Raw genomic sequence first — 13,414 nt, 5'->3', positions numbered from 1 at the left:
TATTTTTCATGATATTCTGTCTGACAGTAAGCTTTTTTAGACCTCATTAAGATGAAGATTTAATAACTATCTTGAAACTGGGATAACCCATACAATTGCAGTAGTTACACTAGTGTCACATTGATGTTAAAGGGTGATCATGTGATAGATGAGCAACCAGTGCAGTATCTGATATCTGAATTTTGAGGAGCTTTATATACACTTTCAGTGTGAATTCAGGGGCATGCAGGACTCTCAAAGGTGAAAGCCAATAAAGGACCTATGTATTAAGGGAAAAACAAAAAAAGCCTAAAGGAAGGAGGAGATAGAATAACAGTACTGTGCCACCTTCATGCACGTCCATGGCATAAGTGAATGTATGACAAAAGTCCTTAACAGTGTTGGAATCAAGCTGATGAACTGATAACACATCAGAATCAGAGCTATACTTCATGCAGTATGCTGTACAATCCGTCTTGATATCTCTGTCAGTAAGAGCATTGCCTGCAAAATGAGGGTTCTCAGTTTCTCCCAGTTTGCCACAGAGACTTAATTTATCAGGAACTTTCAAGCTGAATAGTATACGTTGGTGGGATGGGATGACCTACAGTACATACCTAACACAACATGAGAGACACATATGGCTCATATAACACACGAAGTCAGAAATGTCAAAACACCATAATAAATGTGACAAAACTATACAGTTCTCGGATGCACACCTATCAGCTATGCAGCCACTTACCTTCAAGAGAGGAATACAAAATGTGTTTGAGATTGGTGAACAGATTACTAAAATATGTGTCTGTGGTGGATACCAGCTCCCATTACCTTGGTTGTGAGCAGAAACCCATGCACATGCTAACCATACTCACAAGACTACCTCTCTGGGAGCTGTGGTAAAGATAGTGGCTGACAGCTCATAACGCACTGTGTTGTCTTATTCACCACTTGGCACAGCAGGAGCACATCTACATTATCGTACTGGCCTCCCAGTAATTCATCAATACCAGCCAGCAGTAACTAAAGTAAAAGTAACTGTCAAGTAACATTATCAATCTCACCTTCCAACTTCTGTCATTCAATAAAAATTGATATTTGTTTTCAACTGCTACTAGAAGTAAGGTAAGATAATAGTACAAACTATCAGAACTTGGCATGACCACTTGTTACAAAGGAAAAAAAGTCAGCATGATGTACCCAGAAAAATTTCATTGAAGATGATGATGGCCACAGAAGCCTTCATTTGCACATAGAGCACATTGTCTGTACCATCTGTTTTTGGGCGTGCAACTGTTATAGGAGTATTTTATTTCTTCTTCTGATATTTTCTGATGGAAACCTACTCCCATTGTTTAGGTGAGTCAATGACTGACTTATGAGTGTGATTTTGCACTTACTATATTTTTCCTTGAGATGTGAAACATACATGAGACAATCCTTAGCCTTCCACACTCCTGCACGCTCACCAGGGGGATGAACTTCATAAATCAGTGTGGAGATGTGTGATCATATAGAATTCTTCAATGAATTTTATTTATGGAAAATATATTTGCAGTTAGAATAACTGCACTTAATTATAATTATTGGGACTTGCACTTAATTATAACAGACAAAAAGATAAGTTTTGAACCCCTCTATCACGCCTTACATTTCTCTGGTTTGGTAGATATGAAAGTTCAACAATGTAGGAAAAGACAGATTGGAAACTTACCGTAAAGAAGAGAAGTCAAGTTGCAGACAGGCACAATTAAAAGACACATAGCCTTTGTTAGTAAAACACACACATACACACACACACACACACACACACACACACACATAGAGCAAGCACATCTCACGTGCTCATGACCGCTAACTCCAGCATCTCAGCCGGAATGCAACATCATGTGGGATGCAAGCAGCAATCTGGAGGGGATGGAGATGGGGAAGGAGAAGGGGAAGGGGAAGGGGAAACAGAAGGGGAAGGGGAAGGAGAACAGGGATGGATAGTATTGTACAGGCAGGGGGAGAAACCAATGATGTCTGGTGGAACATGCATGGACTAGACTGCCAACAGGCACAGCGTCAGGAGGTTGTGGGGCAGGGAGGCGAGGGAAAAAAGTAGAAAAGGAGAGGATAGGGGAAAGATGGGCAGATGCAGTAGCAAAAGGCTGCAAATAAACACGGTCAGAGATGAGAATGGGGAGGAAATGATAGGACAGAAGGGGTGAAAACTGTTGGGTGGAGGGTGTGGTGACATTATGTTACCATAGGTTGAGGCTGGGATAATTATGAGAGGGGGGAATGTGTTGTAAGGTTAACTCCCATCTGCACAGTTCAGAAAAGCTGGTGGTAGAGGAAATGATCCATATGGCTCGAGTAGTCTACTTTGCTTTTGGCCACAGTTTGGCAGTGGCTGTCCATTCTGGTGGACAGCTGATTGGTAGTCATACCAATATAAAAAGCTGTGCAGTGATTGGAGCAGAGCTGATAAATGACATGGTTGCTTTCACAGGTGGCCTGGCCCCTGATGGGGTAGTATAAACCTGTGACAGGACTGGAATTGGAAGTGCTGGATGGAAGGACTGGGCAGATTGTGCACCTGGGTCTTCCATAGCGGTATGATCCTTGTGGCAAGGAGTTGGGGTTGGGAGTGGCATAGGGATGGACTAGGATGTTGTTGAGGTCGGGTGGGTGATGGGACACCAGTTTAGGAGGGATGGGAAGTATCTCGGGTAGGATGTCCCTCATTTCAGAGCATGATGATAGGTAATCAAAGTCCCAGTGAAGTATGTGGTCCCAGTGTTCCAGTCTGGGATGGTACTGGGTGATGAAGCAGACACTCTTTTGTGCCTGGTTTTTAGGTGTGGTGAGAGTATTTGGGGTGTGAGGGGAAATGGCATGGGAGGTCTGGTTCTCTGCAGATATGCTGTCCCCAGGTAGCCAGGATATATGGGAAGGATTTTCTGGTGTTAAAGGGATGACAGCTGTCAAAATGCGGGTACTGTTGGTGGTTGGTGGGTTTAATGTGGTCAGAGGTGCAGATGGAGCCATCAGAGAGGAGGAGGTCAACATCTAGCAAAGTGACACACAGGGTTGAGGAGGACCAGGTGCAGTGGGTGGGAGAGAAGGTATTGAGACTGTGAAGTAACAAACATAGGGTGTCTTGGCCTCAGGTCCAGTCACAAAAATATGATCAGTGAATCTGAACCAGACTAGGAATTTCCTAAGTCCATACCTACACCACTCCCAGTCCCAACCCCTTGCCATAAGGATCATACCCCTGTGGAAGAACCAGGTGCACTGCCTGCCCAATCCTCCCACCCAGCACTTCCTATTCCATTCCTATCACAGATTTATCCTATGCCATCAGTGACTGGCTCACCTGTGAAAGCAGCCATGTCATTTACCAGCTCTGCTGCAATAATTACACAGCTTTTCATATTGGTATGACTACCAATCAGCTATCCACCAGGATGAAAGGCCACTGCCAAAGTGTGGCTGAGAGCAAAGTAGATCACCCTGTGGCAAAACATTCAGCTGAACATAACACACTTGATTTCAGTGGCTGCTTCACTACCTGAGCCATCTGGATCCTTCCACATGACACACACATATAGCCAAAAACTATACGTGTGTGTCATTTAATTGTGCCTGTCTGCAACTTGACATGTCTTCTTTACAGTAAGTAGTAATCTGCCTTTTCCTACATTGTTGATATTCTTACCTGGAGTTTCCATTATTTGACATATCAAAGTTCAATATACACTCCTGGAAATGGAAAAAAGAACACATTGACACCGGTGTGTCAGACCCACCATACTTGCTCCGGACACTGCGACAGGGCTGTACAAGCAATGATCACACGCACGGCACAGCGGACACACCAGGAACCGCCGTGTTGGCCGTCGAATGGCGCTAGCTGCGCAGCATTTGTGCACCGTCACCGTCAGTGTCAGCCAGTTTGCCGTGGCATACGGAGCTCCATCACAGTCTTTAACACTGGTAGCATGCCGCGACAGCGTGGACATGAACCGTATGTGCAATTGACGGACTTTGAGCGAGGGCGTATAGTGGGCATGCGGGAGGCCGGGTGGACATACCGCCGAATTGCTCAACACGTGGGGCATGAGGTCACCACAGTACATCGATGTTGTTGCCAGTGGTTAGCGGAAGGTGCATGTGCCCGTCGACCTGGGACCGGACCGCAGCGACGCACGGATGCACGCCAAGACCGTAGGATCCTACGCAGTGCCGTAGGGGACCGCACCGCCACTTCCCAGCAAATTAGGGACACTGTTGCTCCTGGGGTATCAGCGAGGACCATTCGCAACCGTCTCCATGAAGCTGGGCTATGGTCCCGCACACCGTTAGGCCATCTTCCGCTCACGCCCCAACATCGTGCAGCCCGCCTCCAGTGGTGTCGCGACAGGCGTGAATGGAGGGACGAATGGAGACGTGTCGTCTTTAGCGATGAGAGTCGCTTCTGCCTTGGTGCCAATGATGGTCGTATGCGTGTTTGGCGCAGTGCAGGTGAGCGCCACAATCAGGACTGCATACGACAGAGGCACACAGGGCCAACAACCGGCATCATGGTGTGGGGAGCGATCTCCTACACTGGCCGTACACCTCTGGTGATCATCGAGGGGACACTGAATAGTGCACGGTACATCCAAACCGTCATCGAACCCATCGTTCTACCATTCCTAGACCGGCAAGGGAACTTGCTGTTCCAACAGGACAATGCACGTCCGCATGTATCCCGTGCCACCCAACGTGCTCTAGAAGGTGTATGTCAACTACCCTGGCCAGCAAGATCTCCGGATCTGTCCCCCATTGAGCATGTTTGGGACTGGATGAAGTGTCGTCTCACGCGGTCTGCACGTCTAGCATGAACGCTGGTCCAACTGAGGCGCCAGGTGGAAATGGCATGGCAAGCCGTTGCACAGGACTACATCCGGCATCTCTACGATCGTCTCCATGGGAGAATAGCAGCCTGCATTGCTGCGAAAGGTGGATATACCCTGTACTAGTGCCGACATTGTGCATGCTCTGTTGCCTGTGTCTATGTGCCTGTGGTTCTGTCAGTGTGATCATGTGATGTATCTGACCCCAGGAATGTGTCAATAAAGTTTCCCCTTCCTGGGACAATGAATTCACGGTTTTCTTATTTCAATTTCCAGGAGTGTATTATCAGAGTGATGAACTCTTACTGTTTTATCTGGTAGTAATTAAAGGCCACAGCAATCTATGCAACAGTCTGGTTCCCTCTTCTGTCTAATTCCTACATTTAACATTTGAAACTCAGTGTGTTTAGAAATGAATGTTGTCCAAGTGTAAGGGAAACGGAAAGTCTGAGTGAAATTTGTTAAGAAATTAGCATTTTATTATATAATCACATGAAATATTTTCTCAATCTTTTATTTTGTTCACTGGCAAACATTCTCCCAGGATGCCAAACAACACACTTCTCCAAGAAAAAAAGCAATATTTCCGTCTAATACAATCACTGTGATAGGAACAGCAGAGAAATTTGTGGCCATATTAAGGCTTATAGACAGTTGTTCTTCCTACATAGATGTGTTGGAACAGGGTAGAGGGTAAATTATATTGTTATCAGAATAACTTCTGCCACATATCAAAAGGTCATTTGTGGATTGCATATGTAGATATGGATGCTGTGTGTGGAATTGTTTCTGAAAATGGCATTTTTAGGTTCAATAGTAGTATATTTTATATTTAAAAACATTCTTATGGGTAAATTTATGATTATTTCACAGGGAAGCAACTGGTGTTTTAGATGCAGCCACACAGGGAGCAATGACAGCTACAAATCTTGTACTTGGTATCATTGCAAATATCATAGCATTTGTGGCCTGTGTGGCCTTCTTGGATGGCCTTATCTCCTGGCTTGGAGGCCTAGTTGGTCACCCAGAAGTCACTTTCCAGGTTAGAACATGAGTAACATAGTTTAACCTTCATTAAAATGGAACATACCATTACATAATAGTTATTTATAACAATAACAATGACTTTACAGTGCTAGCTAGTAACATATGTTAATTATTAATGTTTGTTTAATTTCTGAAGATTCCCATATGTCCATAGATTCCCAAACACATCACAGAGTAACCAAAGTTTCAAAAACAATTAAAGTGTGATGTGTATAATACTGAAATTGTATGCAACAGTGACTAGACCAACTAAAACAGTGATAAATTGTTACTTATGTAAATGTTAATCAACAGAAGTACAACCGAAGCTTCCTAACAAATGACTTTGGCCCTAAAAGTACAGAGTTACTGACAGTTTTTCCCTCTCTATAGCAGAAATTCACATTATCTAGGAAATTTTGACATGAATTTCAATGGATGCGATGTCCTACAGGCATACATTCTTATTATAAGAAAATCTGAACTAAAATCACATATGTTTTTAATCACAAAGTTTCTGTTTGGGCAAGCTAAAGAGAAGAAAAAACAAAAGTACTTGTAATTCAGATAAGATAGTAGGAAACTTAAACAAAAAAAATCATACAACATTAAATACAAACAACACAGTTACAATCAATTTTCTAATGTCAAAAATGAATGATAAAAGGATAGAGAGATTAAATAACAATCAAATAAACAATACTACTTAAATTTCTGAATACTTGGATCCAATGCCCTCTTTACACACAATCTGTTGTATTTCCAGAGAAATAAAGTCTTGACACCCTGTCTATCACCTTCAGAGCTGTCTGTGAGAATTATTGGAGCTACTACTGAATATGGTTCTTATTCTTGTTTACAGTACTAGATCTTATATTATACATATTTCCATCCTGTTACCTTCATGCACACCTTTTTGTTAATTTTCTCACTCTTCTTAAGAATAATGTCTTGTGGATTGAGTAATAGCACTGTTTTACAAAAGATAGATTTTTGTTTGAGAATATCTCTGTTGTAAATCTCTGATTCCTGTATTGCCATTTCTTCCAAATACCTTGGTATCTGTTGGATCCATTATACTTTGAGCCCTTTTTCTGAAGAAATGATCTTATTTGATGTCAGCCTCCCCTGGTCCATTCTAAGGATGTGTCTGAAGAACATGCTCCTCCATTTCATTATGATGTCTGAGATTCTCTATGTCTGAGTATATAGTTCTTGGTTCACTCACTTTCTATATTAGTTGTCTCCTGTTCTTTGAGGAAAAACTCTTTTTCCATATGTTCTAGTCCAGTGAGTGCTACTGTTCTCACTAGGTTCAGGTTTTCTGCTGCCTATAATGCTTCAGGGTGGATCATTATCTGGTAGTGTTGCAGTTTTGCATTGACTGAAATATTCTTCTTATTTTAAATGCTTATAGTCAGTTTTTATGCTAAATTCACTTTGTTTACTCATGTTACCATTGGTTCTAAATCTGAGATATCCATTCTTCAAGGTATTTAAATCTCTCAATCTTATGAATTTTCCTATCTTCTGTTGTTATCCATCTAGGAGCTACTTTCATGTTTATCATATACTGTTTTGTCTCAATAGAGATCTGCAGGACTGCTTGAGCTGTTTGTCTTTGTAGTTGTGTGTTATGATTAACTGCTGTTTAAAATGTTTCTGACAATATAACAATATCACCTGTAAATGCCCAAAAATCTACCCAGATTCCATTTTTTCTTGCACCCCAGTCATATCCCACCCAGTTCTTTCATTTCTCTGACAACCTTATCAAGTATACAATAAAGGCAAATGGGGGAGTTGGTCTCATTGCCCGACTCCAGTTTCAATCTCAAACGCCTCTGAAAGCTTTTCTCTGAATTGACCTTGGATGATGTGGTGATCTTGAAGCATGTAAGATGCAGAATGAAATTGGGTTCCTCTAATATTGAGCTTTAATACAAATAACAAAAGGCAAAGGTGTTCATATTCACTGGTGACACATTTATTCCTTATTTTCCTAATGATGATCCTTTAAACAAACAGTGACAGATGATGTGCAACATGGGCATTATAGAAAACCAACTTTCGCATCTTACTTCCCATCAACATGTGACCCAAAAAGTACAAGGATAATACATAGATTCTTTCACATAACATGTGTTGCTTATCAACAATAATTTCTAAACTTGTTTTGAAAGTATGTAATTAACAATTTTAATGTTAATGACTTCAAATGCAATTAAAAGATGGATAACAAAATTCTAAAATAAATCCATATCTGAAAAACGTTTGTTTTTTGAAAAACAATAAAATCAATATTATTTATATTACATTCATGTTTGAACACACATTCTGTATATAAGGGTTCAAAACTGTTTTATTTATATCATTAGAACTATTCAAAGTATGAGATTACAATTTTAAACTTATACTATAGCAAATTTATCGAGTTTGAGTAATCCAGTAAGAAATGAAAGCTGAGACACTGGCGAGTTCCACTGCACTGGCCAAAAATGCCATATGATCATTTCAGTTCAGTTCTGTCCAACTCTTCTCCTCCAAAATTTGGAACAGTTTTGTCTGTCTACTGAATTTAATGAAGTCTATGAATGTGAGCACAAAATTCTTGCCTGTCTGTTTTCGATATGCAGTTTCCAGTTTCGGATTCAAAATTTGGTTTGTGCAAGACCTGCAATTTCTGAAGCCATCTTTTTACTTAGCTATTTGCAGATATAGTTCTTTTTCTACTCTGTTCAGAAATGCTTTTGGGAATAGTTTATAGGTCACTGGTAATTAATGATATTCTTATGCAGTTGTCAGGCTCCAACTTGTCTCCTTTATGTATGTAGGATGTATTAGTGCCACTGTCCACACTTCTGTAAGCATCTCTTCTTTCAAAATTTTATTTATATTGTGTGTGAGTTTGATCATATTATTGTTTGCATACTTCCAGAGTTCTGGTATGGTGCTGTCTAACCAAGCAGCTTTATTACTCAATAGGATATTTATGATGCTCCTAACCCCTTCTACTGTAGATGGCTCTGAGTTAGGATTTGGTTCTTTCTGCTTATAGATGAATGTCTCAGATAGAGCTTCTCCATTTAGGAGCTCTTTGAAGTACTTTGCCAAGACCTGACTGTTTACATTTTACCAAATACCACCTTTCCTTCTTTGTTCTTAAAATTGAGGTTGGGGGATCATACGAAGACATGTGTGAAAAAACAGGCTAATCCTCAAATGTAAAAGCTTAAGTGTTGACATCTGTTGCTGGGTACAGGAACTATCAAAATTAGGGGGTAATACTATGCAGAGAATTTCTTGCATTTCACTACATATTGTTTCTGTAGTTTCAAAAATGGGCTAATCTTCTGCTAACTTCAGCTTCCCACCAGTGGAAAGATACCGAATACCTGATAAGCAGGAAAGTCAATAATGTTACACATGATAAACAGACAACAGATAATTAACTGTAACTTGAAAAGGTTTAGGGGCTGAGGTAGATTATATTGGAATTAATAAAAGTATAAATACAAAGATTAATCCTTGTATAATATGTAATATTAGTCACTTTATAAATGTCATTTAGAGTGTTTGAAGTGTTCAGTTGACATATTACAGAATATAAATAATGAACATGATGGATTTAGAAATGGGAAACAGTGACTAAAGTGTGAAAAATCAGTGGAAATTATTGAAAGAGGAAACATAATCCACAGAATTGGTGCAAAGAAGTTGAGAAGAAGCAAAACAGTGGTAAAGGGTACAGTAATTATAAGAGTGTAGTGAAAAAGGCAAAATCAGAAGAGTCAGATTGAACTTATGTGAGAAAATGCTTCGTATTATACCTGCAGCTACATGGGAGAAGTTGTTGCATGATTTCTGAAATCTACGTAGCAATGGTCTTCAAAATGCTTATACACTCCTGGAAATTGAAATAAGAACACCGTGAATTCGTTGTCCCAGGAAGGGGAAACTTTATTGACACATTCCTGGGGTCAGATACATCACATGATCACACTGACAGAACCACAGGCACATAGACACAGACAACAGAACATGCACAATGTCGGCACTAGTACAGTGTATATCCACCTTTCGCAGCAATGCAGGCTGCTATTCTCCCATAGAGACGATTGTAGAGATGCTGGATGTAGTCCTGTGGAATGGCTTGCCATGCCATTTCCACCTGGCGCCTCAGTTGGACCAGCATTCGAGCTGGACGTGCAGACCACGTGAGACGACGCTTCATCCAGTCCCAAACATGCTCAATGGGGGACAGATCCGGAGATCTTGCTGGCCAGGGTAGTTGACTTACACCTTCTAGAGCACGTTGGGAGGCACGGGATACATGCGGACATGCATTGTCCTGTTGGAACAGCAAGTTCCTTTGCCGGTCTACGAATGGTAGAACGATGGGTTCGATGACGGTTTGGATCGCTCCCCACACCATGATGTTGGGTGTTGGCCCTGTGTGCCTCGGTCGTATGCAGTCCTGATTGTGGCGCTCACCTGCATGGTGCCAAACACGCATACGACCATCATTGGCACCAAGGCAGAAGCGACTCTCATCGCTGAAGACGACACGTCTCCATTCGTCCCTCCATTCACGCCTGTCGCGACACCACTGGAGGCGGGCTGCACGATGTTGGGGCGTGAGCGGAATATGGCCTAACGGTGTGCGGAACCGTAGCCCAGCTTCATGGAGATGGTTGCGAATGGTCCTCGCCGATACCCCAGGAGCAACAGTGTCCCTAATTTGCTGGGAAGTGGCGGTGCGGTCCCCTACGGCACTGCGTAGGATCCTACGGTCTTGGCGTGCATCCGTGCATCGCTGCGGTCCGGTCCCAGGTCGACGGGCACATGCACCTTCCGCTAACCACTGGCAACAACATCGATGTACTGTGGAGACCTCACGCCCCACGTGTTGAGCAATTCGGCGGTACATCCTCACGGCCTCCCGCATGCCCATTATACGCCCTCGCTCAAAGTTCGTCAACTGCACATACCGTTCACGTCCACGCTGTCACGGCATGCTACCAGTGTTAAAGACTGTGATGGAGCTCCGTATGCCACGGCAAACTGGCTGACACTGACGGCGGCGGTGCACAAATGCTGCACAGCTAGCGCCATTCGACGGACAACACCGCGGTTCCTGGTGTGTCCGCTGTGCCGTGCGTGTGATCATTGCTTGTACAGCCCTCTCGCAGTGTCTGGAGCAAGTATGGTGGGTCTGACACACCGGTGTCAATGTGTTCTTTTTTCCATTTCCAGGAGTGTATATTTCGAGCAGTGAATACAAATTCTGTCGAGCGGAGGTATGCTGATGATCCAGAGAAGAGCAGTCAACAGACAACCAACATCTATAAGGTTACTGTAAGGAAGTAGATGTTCGGATTTGTAAGAACGGTTGTCTAGCAATCTTTGGTATAAGCAGTGAATGGCTATCCCATGTGATTGAACAAAAGAAACCATCTGAGACTCTTGAAGTTGGTTTTGGTGTTTCATTAGGCGACAAGAACTAGATGTGCATTCACAATGATAGATTATGCACAAAATGACATTAAAAGCTAAATATTTTATTTAAGGAGGATAAGCGGGGGAGACATATCAAACGCCCAAATAAATGCAGTGAAGAGGACTAGGAATTTGCATGGACTCAGGAAAAAGGATCCCAACATGACTATCTGTGTATAGATCAAAACATCAGCAAGATGAACAGTCTTTATCAAGATAAGTCCAAAGACAGCAACAAGGTACCTCTTAGCATTGGCTTGTATTGATTAGAGATTGGATTAGATTAGATTAATACTTGTTCCATAGATCATGAATACGACACTTTCTAATGATGTGGAACGTGTCAGGTTAATAAAAGATGTCTGTACAAGATATTATATTACTCAAAATATTGCATGACACTAATGTTTAAGTTGTTGTTGTTTTTTTCCCTTAATTTATATCTAAAAATTCAGCCAATGAGTAAAAGGAGTTGTCATCTAGAAATTCTTTTAATTTATTTTTAAATGTTGGTTGACTATCTGTCAGGCTTTTGATGCTGTTTAGTAGGTGACCAAAGACTTTTGTGGCAGCATAATTTACCCCTTTTTGTGCCAAAGTCAGATTTAACCCTGCATAGTGAAGATCATCCTTTTTCCTGGTGTTATAGCTATGCACACTGCTATTACTTTTGAACTGGGTTGGATTATTAACAACAAATTTCTTAAGTGAATATATATAGTGTGAGGATCCCTAGATCCTTAAATAGATGTCTGCAGGATGACCGTGGATGGGCTCCAGAAATTATTCTGATTACACGTTTTTGAGCAATGAATACTTTTCTACTCAACGATGAATTACCCCAGAATAAGATGCCATTTGAAAGCAGTGAATGAAAGTAGGCATAGTAAGCTAATTTACTGAGATTCTTATCACCAAAACTTGCAATAACCCTAATAGCATACGTAGCTGAACTCAGACGTTTCAGCAGACCATCAATGTGTTGCTTCCAGTTTAGCCTCTCATCAATGGACACACCTAAAAATTTTGAAAATTCTACCTTAGCTACAGACTTCTGTTCAAAGTCTATATTTATTACTGGAGTTGTGCCATTTACTGTACGGAACTGTATATTGTGTTTTATCAAAATTTAAAGAGAGTCCATTTGCTGAGAACCACTTAATAATTTTGTGAAAAGCATCATTTACAATTACATCACTTAGTTCTTGGTTTTTGGATTTTATTACTATACTTGTATCATCAGCAAAAAGAACTAACTTTGCATCTCCATCAATGTGGAATGGTAAGTCATTAATGTATATCAAGAACAGTAAAGGACCTAAGACCAAATCCTGTGGGACCCCGTCTTTGATAGCCCAGTTTGAGGAATCAGCTGTTGTTTTAACATTACATGAACCACTTACTTCATCTTTCTGCATTCTTCCAGTTAAGTATGAATTAAACCATTTGTGCACTGCCCCACTCAAAGCATAATGATTTAGCTTATCTAAAAGAATTCCATGCTTTATACAATCAAAAGCCTTTGAGAGATCACAAAAAATACCAATGGGTGATGTCCGGTTATTCAGAGCATTTAATATTTGATCAGTGAAAGTTTATATAGCATTTTCTGTTGAAAAACCTTTCTGTAAACCAAAACTGACATTTTGTTAGTACTTTATTTTTACAAATATGGGAGGCTACTCTTGAATACATTACTTTCTCAAAAATTTTTGATAGAGCTGTCAGAAGAGAGATTGGGTGGTAGTTGTTAACATCCGATGATCCCCCTTTTTATGCAATGGTTTTACAATGGCATATTTCAGTCTATCGGGGAAAACACCCTGCTCCAAAGAGCTATTACATATGTGGCTGAGAATCCTACTTATCTGTGGGGAACAAGCTTTAAGCACCTTGCTGGAAATGCCATCAATTCCATAAGAGCTTTTACTTTTCAGTGAGTTTATTATTTTACTGATTTCAGAGGGAGAGGTTGGTGGAATTACAGTTGTTTCAAACTGCACAGGTATGGCCTCTTCTAC

The 13,414-nt window shown here is 41.3% G+C and overlaps 1 protein-coding gene across 1 annotated transcript in view; it reads left to right on the top strand.

The window, feature by feature from the left end:
• The window catches only part of LOC126299163 (solute carrier family 28 member 3-like), a 407,308-nt gene that overhangs the window by 327,400 nt on the left and 66,494 nt on the right, over positions 1-13,414 (top strand). Inside the window, exon 12 of the mRNA XM_049990926.1 lies at positions 5,742-5,910. Within this exon, the coding sequence (XP_049846883.1) occupies positions 5,742-5,910 (169 nt within the window). The remainder of the gene's footprint in view (positions 1-5,741; positions 5,911-13,414) is intronic.

The sequence above is a fragment of the Schistocerca gregaria genome, chromosome X (genome assembly GCF_023897955.1).
Source record: "Schistocerca gregaria isolate iqSchGreg1 chromosome X, iqSchGreg1.2, whole genome shotgun sequence".
Classification (NCBI taxonomy): Eukaryota; Metazoa; Arthropoda; class Insecta; order Orthoptera; family Acrididae; genus Schistocerca; species Schistocerca gregaria.
The sequence above is the reverse complement of the archived record's forward strand: the minus strand, read 5'-3'. Positions and strand labels throughout refer to the sequence as shown.